The sequence below is a fragment of the Oryctolagus cuniculus genome, chromosome 2, assembly GCF_964237555.1.
Source record: "Oryctolagus cuniculus chromosome 2, mOryCun1.1, whole genome shotgun sequence".
NCBI classification, from domain to species: domain Eukaryota; kingdom Metazoa; phylum Chordata; class Mammalia; order Lagomorpha; family Leporidae; genus Oryctolagus; species Oryctolagus cuniculus.
The window spans coordinates 170,789,197-170,812,642 of record NC_091433.1 but is presented as its reverse complement, the minus strand read 5'-3'; the positions used below and the strand labels follow the sequence as shown (position 1 = coordinate 170,812,642).

Below are 23,446 nucleotides of genomic sequence, written 5' to 3'. Positions count from 1 at the left end.
TGCAGCTCGAGAAGGAAGAACTGAGTTGAGAAGACACCATTGGAAATTTGAAGACCAAAAACAATTAGAATTTGCAGGGCAGTGTACTTTGAAAGAAAAAAATGGCACAGAGAGGAGAATTATACAGAGAGAGACTATAAAGAGACTGCCTTCCAGGCTCCTGGTGAATATTTTGTGTATGGGTCTGAGGCAAGCCACTCAAGGCTAGGAAAAGAACCTCCCAGAAGAAGCAGGAGGAAAAATGCCTGGAGTTCATACAGGGCTGAGAACAGTTCATGTTCCATGACCCAGAGTAGGAAAACCTCCTAATACTTGGAGCACTAAGTAGGACACTGATGAGGAGGCAATCAGGCCTAAACTAAAAGCTGGATTGCTCCCACCTAACAAAACTTAAAAGCATGCCTCAAAAGGAACAAACTATTACCAAGTAACTTAACTATGTCCTGGAACAAAATTTAAGTACGTCTCAAGAAATACAAAAGTATCAAATACTATACAAGGTAATATTCACAATGCCCAGCATCCAGTAAGAAATTACCAGGAACGGGTAGGTGTCTGGTACAGTGCTTAGCTGTAGCTTAGGATGCCTGCACCCCATATTGGAGTGCTTAGGTTTGAGGGTAGGCTCCACTTTCCATTTCAGCTCCCTGCTAATGTGTAGCCCGGCAGGCAGAAGATGATAGCTCAAGTACTTGGGTTTCGGACACCCAAATGGGAGATTCATACTGACTTCTGGGCTCCTGGCTTTCATCTAGCCCACAATGGATGCTAGAGGTACTTAAGAGGTAAACCAGCGAATTGAAGACCATTGTCTCTGGCTTTTAAATAAATCAAAAATTAAAAATATTTTTTTAAACTGATAAAAAAATTTTAAAAGGTGTTTATTTATTTGAAGAAGAGACAGAGACAGAGATGTCAATCTTCCATCCACTAGTACACTCCCAGACAGCCACAACAGCTAGTAGTGAGCCGGGCCGGGCCAGGCCAAAGCTAGGAGCCTCATGTGAGTCTCCCACATGAGTGGCAGGGCCTAAACACTTGGGTCATGTTGTACTGCTTTCCTAGCCCATTAACAGGGAACTCGATGAGAAGTGGAGCACACAGGACACAAACTGGTGCCCATATGGGATGCCAGCATCACAGGAAGCAGCTTTACCCCCCTACACCACAATGCCAGTCCCCACCCAACAAAAGAAAACCTTGAAAGCAGCAAAAGACATTATGCATTGAGAAGCAGATCCACTCCCAGCAAAAATATCTTCTAAAAACTATGCAAAACAATGAATTTTTTTTTCAGATATTCAGGATATCACTTGCTGCCTTCCACAGTGCATATTAGCAGGAAGCTAAAATCATAAGGGTGGCCAGGACTTGAACCCTGAGAACTCAACATAGGAAGCAGGTGTCCCCAATGCATTTTAAGTGTTACACCAAATGCGTACTCCAAACATTCAGAAGCTAGAATTTCTTGCAAATGGACTTGTACAAGAAAAGTCAGAGCCCTTTAAGTAGAATGAAAACAACACCAGATAGAAGCTGAGATCCACAGAAAAGAAAGAGCCTCAAAATAGTAAATATGTGGGTAAATGCAAAATTCTTCATTTTCTTATTGCTTAAATTCCTTAAGAGAATAAGAAATAAATAAATAAAACATAACTGTCATGCATTTTAGAGGTCACAGCACACATATAAGTAAAATATATGCCAACAATAGTAAAAAGGCTTGGAAGACAAACAATGGAATTCTGTTATTTTTAAGATTTTTTTTTTTTTCAGAAATTTTTTTTTTTTATTTTTTTTATTTTTTTTATTTTTGACAGGCAGAGTGGACAGTGAGAGAGAGAGACAGAGAGAAAGGTCTTCCTTTGCCGTTGGTTCACCCTCCAATGGCCGCCGCTGCAGCCGGCGCACCGCGCTGATCCGATGGCAGGAGCCAGGATCCAGGTGCTTTTCCTGGTCTCCCATGGGGTGCAGGGCCCAAGCACCTGGGCCATCCTCCACTGCACTCCCTGGCCATAGCAGAGAGCTGGCCTGGAAGAGGGGCAACCGGGACAGAATCCGGTGCCCCAACCGGGACTAGAACCCGGTGTGCCGGCGCCGCAAGGTGGAGGATTAGCCTAGTGAGCCACGGCGCCGGCCCATATTTTTAAGATTTTGTTTGTTTGTTTGAAAGTCAGAAATAGAGAGGACAGAGAGAGAGAGAGAATTCAATCCTCCATCTGCTGGTTCATTCCCCAAATGGCTAAAATGGCCAGAGCTGGGCCAGGCCAAAGCTAGGAGCCAGGAGCCGCCTCTGGGTCTCCTACACAGGTGAAGGGGCCCAAGAACCTGGGCTATCCTCCTCTGCTTTCTAGGCACACTAGCAAGGAGCTGGATCAAAAGAAGAGCAGCCGGGACTTGAACCAGCACCCATATGGGATGCTGGCACTGCAGGCAGAGGCCTAACCTTCTAAGCCTAGTGCCAGCCTCTGTTATAAGGTTCTTAAAACAACAGACAAGAAGATACAATGAGACTTGACCGCTTAAGAAAAATTCCTAAGCCGGTAAAGGAAAGAAAATGGAATTGAAAGAGAGGCAGCTATAGAATAGTAGTTTCCAGACTCCCAAAATGTACAAATTAAAAAAAAAAAAAAAAAAGTAAGGTAAGTGGACCAGCATCAACAGGGCAATGGGTTAAGCCACTGCTTACACAGCCGGCATTCCCTATCTGATAGCCAGTTTGAGTTTTGGCTGCTCTGCTTCTCATCCAGCTCCCTCTGATGTACTTGGGAAGGCAGCAGCAGCTGGCCCAACTGCTTGTACCCCAGCCACACACAGGGGCTCCTGACTCCTGTCTTCTGTCTGGCCCAGCCTTGGCCACTGCAGCCATTTGTGGAGTAAACAGCAGATGGAAGACCTCTCGCTCTGTCTCTCCCTCTCTCTCTGTCACTCTGCCTTTCACATAAATAAAAAGCAAACCTAAATACATACATACAAACTATGGTGACTGGGAAAACTAATATAAGGTATATTTTTTGCCAAGTAAAAATTTAAATTACTATTTTACTATCACCATTAATTCATAAAATGGCACTAAAATTACATAAACAGAGGCCAGCACTCTAGTACGGCAGGTTAAGCATGCCATACTGAAGTGCCAGTTCAAGTTCTGGCTGCTCCATTTTTAATCCAGCTTCCTGCCAATGTGATTGGGAAGGCAACAGAAGATGGCCCAGGTCCTTGGGTCCCTGCCACCCACATGGGAAAGCAGGATGGAGTTTCTGGCTCCCGCCTTCAGCCTGGCACAGCCCTGGTGTTGTGGCCATTTTGGGAATAAATACTTGATGAACGATCTCTCTCTCTCTCTCTCCCCCTCTCCCTATTGCTTTGCCTTTCAAATAAATAAATCTTTTCTTAAAAAGTTATAGAAACAAGTCTATCAGTCATGAAATAATATAATGAACACTCTCCACTATCCTTATTTTTTCTCATGGAAATTGGTCTAAGGTTTTGGGATGCAGCACTTGGGCATCATTGCTCTACAGCAGGGGTGGAGAACCTTTTTTTCACCAAGGGCCACTGCAAGTAATGAGCTTTACCCACTATGCCACAGTGCTGGCCCCATTTGGATATTTTTAACATCATTCCCCAGCCATATAACTTAAAAAGTAGCCTGCTATACATTTATTGAATTTTCAGTTCCACCTGTGGTTGCCTCAGCAGGATAGATCTAATGATTTCTAGGACCTTATACAGCCCACAGTGAGTTAAACATTCTCCAACCCTGCTCTACAATATCAAGGCTTTGCCTTCATATACAAATACCATCGAGAAAAGACTGTGAGGACACCTTAAAGTCTCTTAGATGATTAGAACACAAAACAGTGTATTTACAGAGTCACCTTATTCAGCATTGCAATTCAATTAAAATTTGCACTATGAAAACAGATGGGGGTGGGGCGGCGCTGTGGCACAGTAGGGAAAGCCACCGCCTACAGTGCCAGCATCCCATATGGGCACCAGTTCCAAGTCCTAGCTGCTCCAATTCCCATCCAGCTCCCTGCCTGGGAAAGCAGAAGACGGCCCAAATACTTGGGTCCCTGCACCTACGTGGGAGACCCAGAAGAAGCCCCTGGATCCAGGCTTCAGATTGGCGCAGCTCCACCTACTGCAGCCATTTTGGGAGTGAACCAGTGGATGGAGGAGCTCGCTCGCTCTCTAGCACTGCCTTTCAAATAAATAAACAAATCTTAAAAAAAAAAAAAAAAAAAAAAAAAAAACCACAGATGGACTCTTTTTACCACTGGTCAAATTAGTACACAGGAATAGCAATTTTATAGGTACAAAGTAGCCATGCCAGTGAACTCTAGAAGTTGCAATACAAATTAATCCTACTGTAAAGCTATCAGCCTGCCTAGATTTAAAACACAGCTCTTGATGCCAGTGCAGTAACATAGCAGGTTAAGCTGCAACCAGCAGCGCACCGATTTGCATCCCTGCTACTCCACTGCCGATCCAGCTCCCTGCTAATGTGCCAGGGAAAGCAGCAGAGGATCATCCGATTGCTTGGTCCCCTGTACCCCAGTGGGAGACCCGGAAGAAACTCATGGCTCCAGCCTGGCTCAACCCTGGCTATTTGGGGAGTGCCCAGCAAATACAAGACCAATATCTCTCTCTCTGTAACTCTGCCTTTCAAATAAATAAAATATACAAAAAAAAAGAATACATGCAAATATTTTTAAAAATCTTAAAAAGAAAATTACAGCTTTCCACTTACTTCCTGGGTGACAGTGGACAAGTCACTCAACTGAGCCTTAGGTGTAAAGATAGATGCAAATTGCTTAGCAGTGTGTATGGCACATCACAAAAGGGGCTGAAGAAACATTAGCAGCTATTACTATTACTATACACAGAAATGCTCCTGCGCTCATTTATTCAAACGTAATCACCCATGTCTTTATTTTTTTAAGATAACACATAAATCTGCTCTAAGAAGTCTCTATTAGCCTAACTGTGGTCAATTCATCTGTCCCAGTCAGTATTTACTCATTCATTCACAAAAGTACCTTCCATTTTTTTTAGACACAATCTCTTAAAAGGCCTACAAAAAAAAAAAAAAAAGGTACACCTTCTTTGGAATGCTTGTACTTGTAGTCTCTGAATCAAGACTAAATCATGTAAGATAAAAAGTGTCTACTCTGTTACAGCTTCCAATGGCATCTACTACTGAACTCTGCCATTAAGCTTTAACTCCACCAGCACAATATTCTACTACTACAAAGACCAACGAGCTGAACTTTCATCCGTTTTTACACCTTAACATCCCAACCGATGCACTCATACCCACCACGCAAAATGTCTCTGTGTCCTTCAGTAATGCGGGCTTGTTTCCCAAAATGACTTTTAAGTTAGGATTCTTGGCTCAAAAGTAATTGGTTCGCTAGTCAAACGAGTTAGCTATAATCTGATCCTATTCAGCTCATGGTAGCAAAAATTTCCCCTCGTGCAAAGCAACCTAGTAAAAACGGATCCCAAGTTTTCTCCAGCTCTCAAGAGACGACCAGAGGTGGCACAGGAATTGAGCGAGTTACCTCTACGTTGTCTGTGAGACCATACTCAGAATGAGGGTTCTCTGCAACCTAGAAAACAAAACAGGATCCCACAGACATGAGCCACGTTCCCCGCTGCCTCCCTGCACGCCGCCACCCCAAATCCAAGGGCCTCCGGATACCTGCGTCTGTCCCTCCAGCATCTGCTCTGGCTCCATGGCGGGCCCCGCGAGTCAGTTCCAGGATACCAAGTCTTGGAAAACAAGAGTTGAGAGTTACCCGGGAGCTTTCAACCCGGAGACGCCGGGATGGAGCGCTGCCCGGCTTCGACCCCGCCCCTCACCCCCACCAGGGCGCCAGCGCAGCCCCCCCAGCATGTGAGGAGCACGATAGGACGGCCCGTGACTGGAGGCCCGGAGCAGGTACAGAAGCTCCAGGGCTGCCCCAACTACCTACGAGAAGTAAGAAAAGCAGGAAGAGGAGCTGATTACCGCGCCGAAGCTGTTCGTTCCTAAGAGGTCTGCACAGCTCCAACTAAGAGGTCTGTACAGCGCAAACCGCTTCGGCCGTAAGTGACGGATGTCGCACAACTGCCGCGCCTGCGCAGAGCCTCCCAGTGGGTCTGGGGCGGGAAGGCGCCCCGCGCCCCCGAGAGTCTTTGTGGCTTTTCTGAAGTGCGGCTGTGATGGACGAATCCCTCCTCATCCTGTCCTCCCAGGACGAGCAATCCCGACTGCACACCCAGAGTTTCGGCCTGGCCAGCAGCCGGAAGATGCCCGGAAACATCGGCCGAAGCTCTCCTTAGATACCGCCTATTGAATGGTTCTCACCAGAAAAATCATAGGCTCAGGCTGCGGAATCCGCCGGAGGGAAGAACCAGTGTGTGGGGATTTAGTAGTCAGCTTTTATTCGCGCCTCACGTCTGTGAATATGCGTTGTGAGTGGGGCCTTAGGTTTGTATCGTACTCTTTTTCCCTTGGTACTATTGAATTTGTAAGAACTACAAAAGATAATTAGCCTTCTTACATACACTTTTTTTTTTTTAAGATTGTTTATTTATTTGAAAGAGTTACAGCGAGAGAGGAGAGGGAGAGAGAGAGGTCTAACATCTGCTGATTCACTCCCCAAATGGCCGTAACGGCCAGAGCTGTGCCGATCCGGAACCAGGAGCTTCTTCCCGGTCTCCCACGTGGGTGCAGGTTGGGCAATCCCACTGCTCTCCCAGGCCACAGCAGAGAGCTGGATAGGAATTGGAGCAGCCACGAGGGATGCCTGCACTGCAGGCCGCAGCCTCCCTGGCTACTGCACTGCACCGCCCCCTACATGCATTTTGAAAGAGTAGCAAAGGGGATCTGGTAAAGCAGGTATTTTCTTGCCAGTGAATTCATGTATTTTCATGTAAATTTAAGTGATAGACCGACTCAGTCCCATTGTAGTGGCCCATTGTGAAGTGAAAACTTGATAACTTCATATAAATATTTGAAGACCAAATTATGGCATGTCAATATGATTGACATTAAAATTAAAAATCACATTTGTGGAAATATATAACATTAAGTACTTTTTAAATACTTTATTTTGCTGTTTATTTTTTTAAAGATTTATTTATCTATTTGAAAGTCAGTTACGGGGGCCTCACTGTGGCATAGCCAGTAAAGCCGCCACCTGCAGTGCCGGCATCCTATACCGGTCCCAGAAGCTCCACATCTGATCTAGGCCTGGGAAAGCAGTGGAAGATAGTCCAAGTCCTTGGGCCCCTGCCTGCTTGGGAGGCCTGGAAGAAGCTCCTGGCTCCTAGCTTCGGATCGGCCCAGCTCCAGCTGTTGCAGCCATTTGGGGAGTAAAGCAGTTGTTGGAAGATCTCTCCCCACCCCGCCCTGCCTCTCTAATAAATGAAATAATCTTTAAACAAACAAACAAACAAAAAAGCAAGGAAGAAGGTCAGTGGCAGAGACAGAGAGAATCTCATCTGCCGGTTCACTCCCCATATGGCAACAACAGTCAGGGCTGGGCCAGGCCAAAGCTAGGGGCTTCATCCACGTTTCCCACGTGGGAGCAGGGCCCCAAGCACTTGGGCCATCTTGTGAGGACTCAGATGGGTTAACAGGCAGTCAGGGTGGTCTCAGTGGAAATTTGGGGTGTAGAGTGCTTGCTTTCCCCCAAAAGTTATCCTTAGTAGGGTCAGAAGTGCCTGCCTGCCCACTTCCAATTGTAGGAGAAAAGCAAGGGGATGCTGACTCCACCTTCTGCGCTCCCAGTTTACAATGAAAACAAATTAGGTATCCAACCCTTAATGATGGCTCTTTTTAAGCAAGCCAGACAAGATAAAGGATTGCAAAAAGGGTTTTGTCCCAGCTGGTAGCTTTGAGTTCTGCAAGAGGGAAGGCCTACACTTCCGGAAATGGAGAGGCCTACTTCTGGGGAAGAAAGTCCTTGTCAAGGTCCCTGCGGGTGCCTAAAGGTCAACCAGTGAGGATCAGACCCGCCTCAACCTTTAACCCCCATGCCCTGAATCTATAAAAGGAGCTCTCCCAATCTCTGACACGCGACTTCCCCTGCCCCTGCTCTGTTGCTCTGTTGGGACCGGGGAACCTCGCCCGGGAGCGGAACCCCAATAAAAGCCTGTGAATTAATTGATTCGTCTGCCTGGGAAGATTTGTTACGCGCCGGACACCTTGCACCTGCCTCATAACAATGTTGATCTGATTGTCAAGGTTTTTTGTTTGTTTGTTTGTTTGTTTGTTTCAAAAATTGACTGCCTTGGACCACTTTGGTTTTTTTCCTCCCTTGGAAGCTCCCCTCCATGCCACTCTGGCTGGAAGCCTTTGACTCTAATAAATCTTGCTTTTAAATCTCTCTTCTATGTGAGACAAAAAACTGAGGTAATAATATGTTCTCTGCCGCTGTTTGCCTTAACAATCTTCTCTGCTTTCCCAGTCACATTAGCAGGGAACAGGATTGCAAGTAGAGCAGGCAGGATACAAACCTGCGCCCACGTGGGCTGCCAATGCTGCAGGTAGTGGCTATACCCACAGCGTCGGCCCTATTTTTTAAGCTTTTTAAAATGTTTATTTTGAAGGCAAAGTGACAGAAAAATAAATGTCTCATTTGCTGATTTGCTCCCAAGTGCCCTAAACAACCAGGTCTGGGCCAGAGTAAAAGACTTGGAACTTGCAGGTCTTCCATGTGGGTGGCAGGAATCCAAGTTCCTGAGCCTTCATCCGCTGCCTCCTAGGGTGCATATTAGTAGGAAGCAGGGGCAGGATTTAGTAGTCCCAGGCACTTTGGTATGGGATGTGGACACAGGAGCAGCACCTTAGCCCCCAGTGCCACAATGCCTCCCCCTTGTACTTGTTAAAAGCTGCATGGATAAAGATCTAAAGTAAAATTTGTTTAGGAGCTAAAGTTGTGGGTACATTTTTAAGGTTTTATTTTTTCATGTATATTTGATTAGTATTATAAATGGATAACAGGTACATATGGCATTTTGAAGATTTTTCATGTAGATTAATGCAAATATGTAATGCATATGTACAAGATATATAAACTGACATATAAATTCTATTTTTCAAGAATGGGAAATAAAAGCAAGTATGACCAGAGAATAATTAAGGAAAAAAGACAATAGTAATATGCATGGTCATATTTCTTAAATGTCCATACATTTCACCATACACACTGGGCATCGAAAAAATATTTCCAAATTCCAGGAAACAAGTGAAAGCGGCTAATTTACATTTTCCAAGTGCTGAAGATTTTAGTAAAGATAGAATCTAATTTTGCACTCCTTCAAGGCAGGGACCATGTGTTACTTCACATGGTATCTGGTACATTGTAATATATGTTAAGCTGAATTGTTTCATAGTCAAAATTTGATGTTTGTATACTGACACTACTGAAACTATATAAACTTTCACTAAAGGTAGGAGCATAAAATAGTTGTCAACTAGGTTTCTCTCAATCTAGATAAAATTTATTGGTGTGATTTACAAAAAGCTTCACTAAAAGTTTTCACATTTAAAACATTAAGGGACAGGCATTGTAGCACAGTAGGTTAAATGACTGCTTGGAACACCTCCAACACTTACCAGAGTGCCTGATTCACGTCCAGGCTACTCCATGCTTCCCATCACGCTTCCAGGTAGTGGGCCTGGGAGGCAGCAGATGATGGCTCAAATACTTGGGTTCCTGCCACTCATGAGGGAAACTCAGATGGAGTTCCTGGTTTCTGTCTTCAGCCTGCACCAGCCCCAGCTATTGCAGCCACTGGGGAAGTGAAGCAGCAGACAGATTCATTCTCTTCCTCTCTGTAACTCTGTCTTTCAAATGAATAAATCTTTAAAAAAAATAGTTGAGGGGGCTGGAGCTGTGGCATAGTAGGCTAAACCTCTGCCTATGGCACCAGCATCTCATATGGGCACTGGTTCATGTCCTGGCTGCTCCACTTTGGATCCAGTTCTCTGCTATGGCCTAGGAAAGCAGTGGAAGATGGCCCAAGTGCTTGGGCCCCTGCACCCACGTTGGACACCCAGAGGAAGCTCTTGGCCCCTTGCTTTGGATTGGCCCAGCTTCGGCAGTTGTGGCCATTTGGGAAGTGAACCAGTAGATGGAAGACCTTTGTCTCTCCCTCTCTCTATCTGTAATTCTACCTCTCAAATAAATAATTTTTTAAAAAAATAAAAAATAGTTTAAAGTTTGAGAAAACAAGCCATAGCAGGAGGAAAAAAACCTGATAGATGGAACTAAATTAGCAAGAAAAGAACAACAAGTATAGAGTTAACTGAAGAGACTGCAGAGTACTCAGTTTTCCTATACTATTAATGACTTGATAGGCTATTAATGATTCTAAAGATGACTGTGGGAACCATTATTATGTCAGAAATTTGTACCAATATCTACTATTCAAAGAGGAATGAATTAATGAATGAGAAGGACACTTGACTCTTACTTGGACTTGTACCAAAGTGTTCAGGGCTCTCACCTGCTTCCTACATGTTGCTACTTACCTCTTTCTGCCTTACATTTAATTCATGATTAAACAGAATTAGGTTTTCAGTTCTTCAAAGTCAAAGACCTTCTTATATTCATCTTTCTATTTGATTATTTTACAGGTCTTCTTTATTTTTTTCAAAAAATGAATTTATAGAGAAAACAGGTACTTGCACCAAAGTAATCTCTAGACTTACTTTCTTGGAGGTTCAGGAAGACAGTAAAGATTCTAGAACTAGAATTCTAGACTTTAGAATAATGAAGAAAAAAATACCTGCTTTTTTACAGACTTAGGACACATTCCACAGATAAAAATCTACAGGGCCGGTGCCGTGGTGCAGCCAGTAAAGCCGCCACCTGAAGTGCCAGTTGGTTGCCGGTTCGAGTCCTGGCTGCTCCACTTCTGATTCAGCTCTCTGCTATGGCCTGGGAAAGCAGTAGAAGGTAGCCCAAGTCCTTGGGCCCCTGCACCTGTGTGAGATACTCAGAAGAAGCTCCTGGCCCCTGGCTTTGGATTGGTGCAGCTCCAGCTGTTGCAGCCATCGTGGGAGTGAACTGGCAAATGGAAGACCTTTCTGTCTGCCTCTGCCTCTGCCTCTCTGTGACTTTGCCTTTCAAATAAATAAATTTAAAAAAAAATCTACTAGGCAATTTATAGCTATTTAGGCATGTGTAATAGAGAAACTTTGATCTGTGATTGGAAGAGTTTCTTCACTTGTTTGCCATTTACAATTAAGCAGAGATTAACTCTTCTGAGCTTCAGGTTTTTTCACATGTAAAATTAGAATAACAATTATTACAAGGAAGAACAGAGGAGGCAATATTGCTTTAAATTGTAAACTGAAATTATATAAATGTGAGTGAAACTCAATCTGTTCTATCTACACCTCATCTTTTTTTTTTTTTTTTTTTTTTTTTTGACAGGCAGAGTGGACAGTGAGAGAGACAGAGACAGAGAGAAAGGTCTTCCTTTCCGTTGGTTCACCCCCTAATGGCCGCTGCGGCCAGCGCACTGCGGCCGGCGCACCGTGCTGATCCGAAACCAGGAGCCAGGTGTTTCTCCTGGCCTCCCATGCAGGTGCAGGGCCCAAGCACTTGGGCCATCCTCCACTGCACTCCCGGGCCACAGCAGAGAGCTGGACTGGAAGAGGAGCAACCGGGACAGAATCCAGCGCTCCGACCGGGACTAGAACCCGGTGTGCCAGTGTCGCAGCGCTGCAGGTGAAGGATTAGCCTATTGAGCTGCGGCGCCATCATCATTTTATTATCATAACAATGTTTTACTTTTTGTTGGTATATTGCTGCTGTTTTAATCAGCAAAAGGAAAGTATTTAGGAAAATGAAGAACTTGATCTAGCACACTACACATACAAATATATGCTTATAATGAAATACACAGAATTTATAGAAGGCCGTCTAAACACTGTGGGAAAGAACACCCAACCTCCTCTCAAGCAGTCGGAGAAACGTACATTACAGATTTGGTAAGCAACTTTCCACGAAATACCTTTTGTGGCTAATAGAACAAATTCTAAAACCAAACTCCATGTCCAAGCAGCAACCTTATCCCCATCTATATCTCAGAAATTTTGATAAACATAAACCAAATAGACTTTTTAATCTAACAAATAGAGGCAGATGTTTCGCATAGCAGTGAAGATGCTGCTTAGGATATCCACATCCCATACCAGAATGCCTGGGTTAAAGTCCTGACTCTGCTTCCAATTCCAGCATCCTGTGACTGAGTACCCTAGGAGGCAGTAGGAGATGACTCAAGTGTTTGGGTCCCTGCCATCCACGTAGGAGACCTGGTCTGAGTCCTGGGCTCCTGGTATAGACTTGGTTGTTGCAGGCATTTTAGGAATGAACCATGAGGTGTGAGATGTCTGTAAACCTGTCTTTGTCTCTCTGCCTTTAAAATAAATATTTACAAATACATGTGTTCTAATTTTTATGATATAGACATCATCTCAGCAATGAGAATAATAAAAATTAATGAAAAGGCTAATTTTACTGTGATTTCTAATCCCTAAATTGTCAATCATTTCTGATGCTTCCCATATGAAGTTTTTTAAATTTGTTTCTGAAATTTCTCAAGTGCTATTTTATTATTATTTTTAAAGACTGATTTGGGCCACTATTGTGGCATAGCAAGTTAAGCCGCTACCTGTGATGCCAGCATCCAATATGGGCACTGGTTTGTGTCATGGGTGCTGCACTTCAATCCAGCTCCCTACTAATGGCCTGGGAAAAGCAACAGAAGATGGACCAAGTGCTTGGGCCCCTGCATCCATGTGGGAGACTTGGAAGAAGCTCCTGGCTCCTGGCTTCAGAATGGCACAGTCCTGGCCATTGCAGCCATTTAGGGAGTGAGATAGCGGATGGCAGATCTCTTTCCATCTCTCCCTCTCTCTGTAACTCTGACTTTCAGCAGATCTTACATTGTTTCTTTCCTTTTTTTTTTTTTTTAAAGATTTATTTTATTTATTTGAAACACAGAGTTTTGCCACATGTGAGATCTGGACTGAGTTTTAGCCCCAGCCATTGTGGACATTTGGAAAGTGAACCAGTAGGTGAACCTCTTAGATTGAAAAACGGTTTGTGGAAAAAATTAGTTTTTAAGATTTATTTTATTTATTTGAAAGACTGAGTTAACAGAGAGAGGTAGAGACAAAGAGGTCTTTCATCCACTGGTTCACTCCTCAAATGGCCACAATGGCCAAAGCTGGGCCAATCTGAAGCCAGGAGCCAGTAGCCAGGAGCTTCCTCCAGGTCTCCAAGTGAGTACAGGGTCCCAAGGACTTGGGTCATTCTCTGCCGCTTTCCCAGGTGCATTAGCAGGGAGCTGGATAGTAAGTGGAGAAGCCAGGACTTGAACTGGCACCACTGGGGATGGCAGTGCTGCATGCCAGGCTTAAACCGGCTGTGCCACAGCATTGGCCCCTGTGGAAAAAAATTAAAAGATGTTTTATGGAGGCAAAATTTTTTGAAATCTAGACAGTTTTTTCATAATCCATAATTTCTATGGACTTTGTGAGGACCCCGCACGTATAGACAAGTAATAAAGGTGAAAAGATAGGAAAGGGGACTGTGGCGCAGTGGGTTAATGCCCTGGCCCGAAGTGCCGGCATCCCATATGAACCAGCAGATGAAAGACCTCTCTCTCTGTCACTCTTTCAAAAAAAAAAAAAAAATCAGATCCAGTCAAATCCAGGCATGTGGATAGAGGATGCAAGCATCTTTAGCACTTGGCAAAATGGCCACCCCCATACGTACCTTCATAACAGCTTCATCCTCAGGCTGTTTTTCTCATGGTTGACAGACAATTACTAGAAGGATTCAGGGTTAGGTGCTTTCTTTTTCACATTCGAGGAGAAAAAGCAAAACTTCTCATAACAAGTCTAAACTTTGCTGTATCCAAACAGTACCAGTGATTTTGATAAAATGAATGCCATAAATGGATTGCCGCAGGTCTGAATGACTGCCCTCCCTGAACAAATCACAAGAACATGGCCTAGTGGCAGAATTAATCCTACCTGGGAGTTTTTGGCAAGTGGTTAAACTGCCACTTGCAGGGACTGCATCCCATATTGGGAGTGTGGGTTCAGATCCTGGTGGTTCTGCTTCCCATCCAGTTTCCAACTAATGTGCACCCTTATGGAGACACAAATGGAGTTCTGGGTTCTTGGCTTCTGCCTGGCCCACTCTGAGCTGTTGCAGCCATTTGGGGAGTGAACCAGCAGGTTCTGCCTCTCCTTCTTCCTCTCTGACACTCTACCTTTCAAGTAAATAAATAAGTCTGAAAAATAATAATGTATCTGTCTTGGTTCATTAGTTGTGACAAATGTATACAATGTAGCCACAGAAAATAATGAGATAGATCTATAGGTGAAAAGACATTTACAACATAATTTTGTGTAAAAAATGCATGTTGTAGACAAATCTTATACCATGATTCTATTTTTTCACATATACAAATATATGAGAGTATTTCCTAAAGTTAGTAGAAAAAATGAAATCAAATCTTAAGTTTGGGGAGAGGTGATGTTTGGCCTAGTATTACATGCCTGCTTCCCATATTCTAGTGCCTGGGTTTGATATGACCTCTGATTCTTAATTCCAGCTTCCTGCTAATGTGCACCCTGGGAGGCAGCAGTTGGTTCCTGCCACCCACATGGGAGATTTGGATTGAGTCTCAGCTCCTGGCTTCACTGTTGACCCAGCCCCATCTGTTGCAGGTACTTGGGGAGTGAACCAGCAGATGAAAGCTGTCTCACCTTGTATTCTGTCTCTTTCTTTCTCTGTCTCTCAGCCTTGCAAATAATATTTTTTTATAAAAGCTAAGTTTATTTTGGTGAAAAAATCGAAATCCATAGTTTTTTCATAATACATGTTCTGTGAAGTTTTTGAAGATGTCTCATATTTATGCATGTATAGGACAAAGGCTGGAGAGACACATACCAAACTTAATAGTGGTGACCCATGATGAAGAGGGAACATGGGAGGGAAAGTCTACTTTTTAGAAACTTTCAGGTTGTTTGAACTGTGCTTTTTTTAACTCAAAAAACAAATCTGTTATAAAATTAAAAGGGTATAGTGTCTATAAATCACATTGAATCTGTTAAAAAATAAACTAAAAATTAAAAGGGTAAAAATATTTAATGAGTTTTTTTTCACTGAGAAATATGTAGTTTTTTTTTGTTTTTTTTTTGACAGGCAGAGTGGACAGTGAGAGAGAGAGACAGAGAGAAAGGTCTTCCTTTGCCGTTGGTTCACCCTCCAATGGCCACCGCGCTGATCCGATGGCCGGAGCCAGGTGCTTTTCCTGGTCTCCCATGGGGTGCAGGGCCCAAGCACCTGGGCCATCCTCCACTGCACTCCCTGGCCACAGCAGAGAGCTGGCCTGGAAGAGGGGCAACCGGGACAGAATCCGGCGCCCCAACTGGGACTAGAACCCGGTGTGCCGGCGCCGCTAGGCGGAGGATTAGCCTAGTGAGCCGCGGCAAAGGCAAAATATGTAGTTTTTTATTACAAGTAATACATGCAAATTTTAGAAGAATATTTGAATGGGTCTAATTAATTATATAATGGTGCTGAAAGGGCCGGCGCCCAGGATCACTAGGCTAATCCTACGCCTTGCGGCACTGGCACACCAGGTTCTAGTCCCGGTCGGGGCACCGGATTCTGTTCCGGTTGCCCCTCTTCCAGGCCAGCTCTCTGCTGTGGCCAGGGAGTGCAGTGGAGGATGGCCCAAGTCCTTGGGCCCTGCACCCCATGGGAGACCAGGAGAAGTACCTGGCTCCGGCCATCGGATCAGCGCAGTGCGCCGGCCGCAGCGGCCATTGGAGGGTGAACCAATGGCAAAGGAAGACCTTTCTCTCTGTCTCTCTCTCTCACTGTCCACTCTGCCTGTCAAAAAAAAAAAAAAAAAAAAATGGTGCTGAAAGAAGACTCTTCTAGTTCATTCTTTTGCCCTGTACTCAAACACTTAGGGAGCATTTATTACTTACTTAGTCCTCATGGGGAGTGTGCAGAAAAAGAGCTAATTCTACTGTCCTTAGAAAGGCCTTCTTGCAAGATTCACCCTTGGCTATTGTCTGGGGACTTGGGTGAGCAATAGTTCCCTAAACTGATATTAAAGCTTTTCCTCAATGATAAGGGTGGCTCACTGCCTCAACTGTTGTGCAAACAGTATGGTTTATGTTGAACTGCTGTCCTAGGGATCTGGAATTTTGTTGTGTCAGGCAGAGGGTACCTACATGATCAGTTCCAACAAAAGCCCTGAGCACAGAATTTCTGATGAGAATCTCTGGGTAAATAGCTCACATATGTTGTCAGAACTCATTCCTGGGAGAATCACGTGCATCCTCCATGACTCCACCAGGACAGAATTCCTAGAAGTTTGTACCTGGCTTGTTCTAGAATTAATCCCATATACCTTTCCCTTAATGATTTTGCCCTGTGTAGCCTTTTGCTATAATAAATCATAGCTATGGCTATGGTTATACACTGAGTCCTTTAAGTCCTCCTAGGGATCACCAAACATGGAGTGATTTGGGGGATCCTAACCACTTGAGGAGTTTAAACTATATTTATATATTATCATTCCTGCCCTTGTCAACCTGTATTCTAGTTCAGCTAGATCATACATAGTCACATGACATGTTTCCATAAGAGCACAAGACAACTGAATGAAGGCACAGATGGATGCTGCAGACCACACACCCTGAAGGAGTTCAGATGAAGCTGGGATAAATGCAAGTAGGTATCTTTGGTGCAGTGTTGAGCAAAGAGTTAAGTATTACAGGGAAGCCTTAAAGGAAAAACCTCTCTGGGAGGACTGAGGGTAACATAATACAGACAAATGCAGTGAAGGGACCAAGAGAAAAAACTCAGGTATCTGAGAAGATGCCACGGAGGCTCTCAGGATAGAAGACTTTCTAATACCAATGCACTGGGTAGCAACCGGTTTTGCAAAGAGGCAACACCTTTTACATCCCAACATTTACCTAGTCCTTTTTTTTTTTTTTTTTTTTTTTTCTTGACAGGCAGAGTAGACAGTGAGAGAGAGACAGAGAGAAAGGTCTTCCTTTGCCGTTGGTTCACCCTCCAATGGCCGCCGCGCTGATCCGATGGCCGGAGCCAGGTACTTCTCCTGGTCTCCCATGGGGTGCAGGGCCCAAGGACTTGGGCCATCCTCCACTGCACTCCCTGGCCACAGCAGAGAGCTGGCCTGGAAGAGGGGCAACCGGGACAGAATCCGGCACCCTGACCGGGACTAGAACCCGGTGTGCCGGCGCCGCAAGGCGGAGGATTAGCCTAGTGAGCCGCGGCGGCGCCGGCCCCAACATTTACCTGGTTCTAACAGTTCCCATTTCTCTGCTCTTCATGTATGCTGGAATAAGCATGCTGTGTCCACCATAAATACACAAATATAAGACTACATTTATATATGTAACTACTTTGTTAAAAGTACCAACTGAGGGCTGAGTGTTATGGCACAATGCGATCAACAGCAGCTTGTGACACCAGCATCCCATATTGGAGCATCAGTTCAATTTTTTTTTTTCTTTTTTTTTTTTTTTTTTTTTTTGACAGGCAGAGTGGATAGAGAGAGAGAGAGAGACAGAGAGAAAGGTCTTCCTTTTTGCCGTTGGTTCACCCTCCAATGGCCATCAGTTCAATTTTTGAGTTCCTGCTGCTCCACTTCCAATCCAGCTTCCATATACTTGGGCCCCTGCCACCCATGTGGGAGACCAGCATGAAATTCCATTTGAAGAATGAACCTGCAGGTAGAAGATACTTTCTCTCTCTCTCTCTCTTTCTGTCATTCTGCCTTCCAAATAAATAAATAAAAATCTTCAATAAAAAGAACACTGAATATACCGTGGCCATGTACATTGCCATTCTTCAGGCATTCACTTAAAATTCTGTATAGCCAACTCTGCTGTGCTTCCATAGACTCCTAGCTTCAAAAATCAAGTTGGGCAAGTCAGGTAACAATTCATACTTACACCTACACCTATTTCAAAACCATGAGCTCATTCAGTTTCATGGAAGTAACAAGTCCTCTGTAAACTAGAGAATTTCCAAGTGACAACCCAGAGTTTTCGTTTTGGCTTGTTTTCAAGTTTTGAGCAGATATGTCCTAGCCTATATATTTCACATAAAATTCAGAGTCATGGTTTCTCTTGAAAGAAACTAGCTTGAAGGATAGGCATCTTGTGTGTACAGTGGGCAACATGCCACTCTGGACACCCACATGCTATATCAGATGTTCTGAGTCTAAGTTCCACTCCTGATTCCAGCTCTCTGCGAATGTACACCCTGGACAGTAATGGCTTAAGTACCTGGGTTCCTGCTACCTATGTGGGAGATCCTGATTGCACTCAGGGATCCTGTCTTTGGCCTGGCACAGCCCTGGCTGTCTTAGGCATTTGTGGAGTGAACCAGAGGACGAAAGATCCTTGTATGTCTCTACCTCTGTCTCTGTTTTTCTGCCTTTCAAATAAATAAATAAATAATTTTTTAAAGTACTGTAGCTGAGAAATAGCTATCCTGTTTTTTTAGGGGATGCCACCCTCTTGTTTCTTATGGTCTCTCCCATTATATATGCATTAATTTTGCATTTGAGAGGCAGAGGAAAAATGAGACAGGGCAAGAGAGAGTGCTCCCATCTGCTGGTTCACTTCCCCAATGCCCACAATGGACTAGGTTGTGATCAGAACCTGAATCCTGAAGTTCAGTCGAGGTCTCCCTCACTGCCTCCCAGAATCTGCATCGGCAGGAAGGTGGAATCAGGAGCCTGAATTGGAAATTAAACCGGGCTACTGCAAAGTGGGACGCAGGCATTTTAACCACTATGCTTAACACCTATTCTGCTTATATGCATTTCTGATTGCCATGTCACCCGCACATAAAACACATATATATTGTATGCCTGACTGCTGCTGCTGTTTTAAGTTTTGGCCACTGCATTATGTGATAAACATGATATAATTATCTGCACTAATTTTGGCATGTTGCTCCTTGCCCAGGACATTGGGCTAATACTATTTGTTGAATAAATGAATGAATGTGTGCCAAGTGTGGACACAATTCAGGAAAATAATTACATTGTTCACAGTTATGTTTTTGCTTTCCAATAAAGCAACAGAATCGATTCCTAAACTGTTATTTGACTCCTCTTACCCCCAACCCCAACCATATCTTTTCATTTTTTCTCTATTTTAGGTTTTCTGCCTTTACCAAAATCAGTCATTTCCTCTCTAGTCTAGGTGTGCTTTTTTTTTTTTTTTTTTTTTTTTTTTTTTTTTTTTAGCTGAAAAGAGATCCTGAATATATCTGTGATTGGACCTTACTTAAAATAATCCAGTATCTCTCGAACTGAAAGGTAGGGGTGTTCCTTAGAAAGCAAACGAACTGAAATATCTCAACAGTCAGCTGGTGGGAGGCACTTTGGTAAATAAATTCAAGGAGTAGAGAGATAAAGTGACTGAATGTCCTGGATTAGTTAGCACAGTACTCAGCTCCTCCTTTTTGTCCTGGTGAAACTGGCCCAGATTTCATTCAAGATTAAGTGTCCTGAAAGTTCTTATAATCTGAAACCTGGGAGGCTGTAACACTCTAGGTTGAATGGCTAAGAAAGTTAGGATAGTTAGGATGTTCAGTCCAGGCACATTACAAAACAAGGATAACATCAAGGCCTTGTTTTTCTTGAGACAAATTTAAGGTGATGCTAATTTACAAAATGGATTTGAAATTGACATAGGCTGGTACCCCGGCTCAATAGGCTAATCCTCTGCCTGCAGTGCCAGCACACTGGGTTCTAGTCCCAGTTGGGGCGCCGGATTCTGTCCCGGTTGCCCCTCTTCCAGGCCAGCTCTCTGCTGTGGCCAGGGAGTGCAGTGGAGGATGGCCCAAGTCCTTGGGCCCTGCACCCCACGGGAAACCAGGATAAGCACCTGGCTCCTGGCTTCGGATCAGCGCGGTGCGCCGGCCGCAGCAGCCATTGGAGGGTGAACCAACAGCAAAAGGAAGACCTTTCTCTCTGTCTCTTTCTCTCTCACTGTCCACTCTGCCTGTCAAAAAAGAAAAGAAAAAAAAAATGAGACCCCACCCCGCCAGTTGAGCCAGAAATTTGGAATGGCATTGCAGGTATATGAGACAAAAACACATACTCATAAAGTTTACTGAGTCCTGTCATGTTGCAAGTGTTATGCTAGTGGTTTCAGATGTACTCTTTCACACTCTAATTTAATTCTTATTACACCACTTTGCAAAGCAGGTAACTAAAGAACTTGCTCCTTATCACACAAATATAAAGTCTAGAATCAGAATACTGATCCTAGCCTTGCTGACCCTTGATTCCACATTTCTACCACACAGAACAATGGCAAACTGCAGAAAAGCACAGCGAGTATTAGGTGCAAATGGATAGCAGACGCAGCAAGCAGGGGGCCGAAGGTCAGAAACCCAGCATCTGGATGGCCAAAATGAAAGATCACTCCTGCCCCATGGGGCAAAGATGTACTTACTTAATAACAAAACACAAACATATGTAAAAATGTAATTATTTTAAAAAATAATGTTTACTGATTTATTTATCTATTTTCACTTATTTGAAAGGGGAAAAAAATGAGAGAGATGGATCTTCCATTCTACTGGTTCACTCTGCAAATGCCCACAACAGCTAGGGCTGGGCCAAGCTGAAGCCAGGAGCCCAGAACTCAGTCTGGGTCTTCCATGCAGGTGGTAGAGGCCCAAGCACTCCAGCCATCTTCTTCGGCCTTCCAGGATGTATTAGCAAGCAGCTGGGTCTGAAGCAGAGTATCTGAAACTTGAACCGGCACTCCCATGTGGGATCTGGGTATCTCAAGCAGCAACTTAATCTGTTGCATCACAGTGCCCACCCCAAAAATGATGCTCTTGAAAGCCTGTATTTTTATCTTAAATCACAGAAGCATTATGTACTGTGCCATCCTATATGGATGCCGGTTTGACTCCCAGCTGCTCTACTTCCGATCTAGCTCTCTGCTATGGCCTGGAAAAGCAGTAGAAGATGGCCCAAGTCCTTGGGCCCCTGCACCCATGTGGGAGACCTGGAAGAAGCTCCTGGCTCCTGGCTTTGGATCGGCACAGCTCTGGCCATTGCGGCCATCTGAGTAATGAACCAGAGGATGGAAGACCCCTCTCTCTCTTTCTCTGCCTCTCCTTTATCTCTGTGTAACTCTGACTTTCAAATAAATATATTAATTTTTAAAAAGTTGCATCACAACAGCAGCTGTGGTCAAACAATTAAAAAACAAAAAACAGAATTTGAAGCTTGAGAGCCTGTTATGCTATCTGGGGACTGAACAGTTGGAAGATCTCTCTGTCTATGTTTCCCTCTTTCTGTAACTCTGCCTTTCAAATAAATCTTAAAAAAAAAAAAAAAAAAGAGAGAGAGAGAGAGAGAGAGATCTTCCATCTGCTGGTTCACTCCCCAGATGGCCACATCCGGAGCTGAGCTGATCCGAAGCCAGGAACCAGGAGCTTCTGGGTCTCTCATGCAGGTGCAGGGGCCCAAGCACTTGGGCCATCTTCTACTGCTTTCCCAGGCCATAGCAGGGAGCTGGATCAGAAGTGGAGCAGCCAGGACACAAACCGGTGCCCATATGGGATGCCAGTGTTGCAGGAGGCAGACTTACCTGTTATGCCACAACACCAGCCCAGAGCCTCAAATTTTTTACTGTAAAATTTAGAGGCAATAATGCTTAATTCAAATATTGATGACTAAATATGAGGGTAAAAGTTACCTTAACTAAGCCTAGGATATGAGTTCAGTAAATGTTAGCAAATAGTAGTCTTCATCATCATTGTTGTTGTTACCTCCTTATATATATGTTAGTTGAATTCTGTGTTAAAAACTAAGATTTTTATGGTTCAGAAAAATGGTTAGGAACTGCTTTCTAAAATGAGAAGATACACTTAAGTTCTTATTTGAATATTAGGTAAAAAATTCTACCCACAATCATTTTGCTAGATTACTTGCAAAAATGCCTACAATTCCACTCATCTTATATGTCCCTTTGCAATGCTACTCTGCCATGTCTCCATCAAGATGTGGAGTTTGTGTTCACAGCTGTTGCACTGGAGTTAGCCTTGTGACTGGCTTCAATGACAGAATGTAGCAAAGTCACCTTGTGCAACTTTGGAGTTTAGGCTTCAAGAGGCCATACAGCTTCCACTCATACTCTCACATCACCACGTGCCATATAGAGATGGCTGGGCTATCCTGCTAGGGACACATGTCCCAGCCAATAGCCACAAACAACCCGTGGACCTGCAAGTGAAGCTGGCTAGGCCATGAGTCAAGCCATCAGATGATTGTATGCACATGGACAACCCCAGGGAAAGCCAGTAGAAGAACCAGTTAAAGGCCCAGAGTTGTGGCACAGCAGGTTCAGCCAATTCCTGCAACACTGGCATCCCATATGAGCCCAGGTTCAAGTCTCAGCTGTTCCACTTCCAATCCAGCTTCCTGCTAATGATCTGGGAAAAGCAGCAGAAGGTAGGCAGAGTACTTGGGCCTCTGCTACCCGCATGGGAGACCCAAATAGAGATCCCGGCTCCTGACTTTGGGCTGGTCCATATCCCTCGCTGTTAAGGCCATCTGGGAAGTGAACCAGTGGATGGAAGATATCTCTTTCTGTCTTTCCCTCTCTCTGGGTAATTTTGCCTTTCAAAGAAACAAATCTTAAAAAAAAAAAAAAAGTTATTTGAGCAAAGATAAAAAAAAAAACTGGCACTGAACTATGTATCAGTCAATGGCTTAACATTAAAATAAATTGCTATAAATTCATATAGTGGAATACTACATAGTGATGAACATAAACTATAGCTATAAAAATCACCATGGAGGAATTTCAAACACTTAAATATTGAGGAGAAAAAGCAAATTAAGAATACAGGTGGGAGCCCATGCTGTGGCATAGTAGGTTTAGCCTCCACCTGTGGTGCTAGCATCCCATTGGGTACTGGTTCATGTCTCAGCTGCTCCTCTTCCAATCCAGCTCTCTGCTAATGGCCTGGGAAAGCAGCAAAAGATGGCTCCAGTGCTTGGCCCCTTGCACTCAACGTGGGAGACCCAAATGAAGCTCCCAGCTCAAGATTGGTCCAGCTCCAGTCATTGTGGCCATCTGGGGACTGAACCAGTAAATAGAAGATTGATCTCTCCCCCCACCCCCGTCTCACCTTCTTGCTATCTGTAACTTTGCCTCTCAAATTTTTTTAAAAAAGAAAATATGGACAATATGATTACATCTATATAAAGTCAAAACCAGTTAAAACTATACAACACATTGTTTAGAGTCATATAAATATATTGCAAAACTAATATGAAAGGTAAAAAATGGGTGATGCAGAATTCAGGATAGTGGCTTCTTCTG

At 44.0% G+C, this 23,446-nt stretch overlaps 1 protein-coding gene across 7 annotated transcripts in view; it reads right to left on the bottom strand.

The window, feature by feature from the left end:
- The window catches only part of DPY30 (dpy-30 histone methyltransferase complex regulatory subunit), a 34,720-nt gene that overhangs the window by 7,939 nt on the left and 3,335 nt on the right, over positions 1-23,446 (bottom strand). For 2 of the 7 annotated variants that reach the window (XM_070069280.1, XM_070069278.1), the window contains exons 2-3: positions 5,711-5,781; positions 5,571-5,618 (exon numbers count right to left, since the gene is read on the bottom strand). In XM_070069280.1, the coding sequence (XP_069925381.1) occupies positions 5,571-5,618; positions 5,711-5,746 (84 nt within the window). In that variant the 5' untranslated portion in view covers positions 5,747-5,781. Of the gene's footprint in view, positions 1-5,570; positions 5,619-5,710; positions 5,782-5,984; positions 6,662-10,534; positions 10,648-13,793; positions 13,874-23,446 lie in introns of those variants that run through there. The other 5 variants (XM_070069279.1, XM_070069281.1, XM_051843040.2 and 2 more) reach the window with 5 other exon arrangements.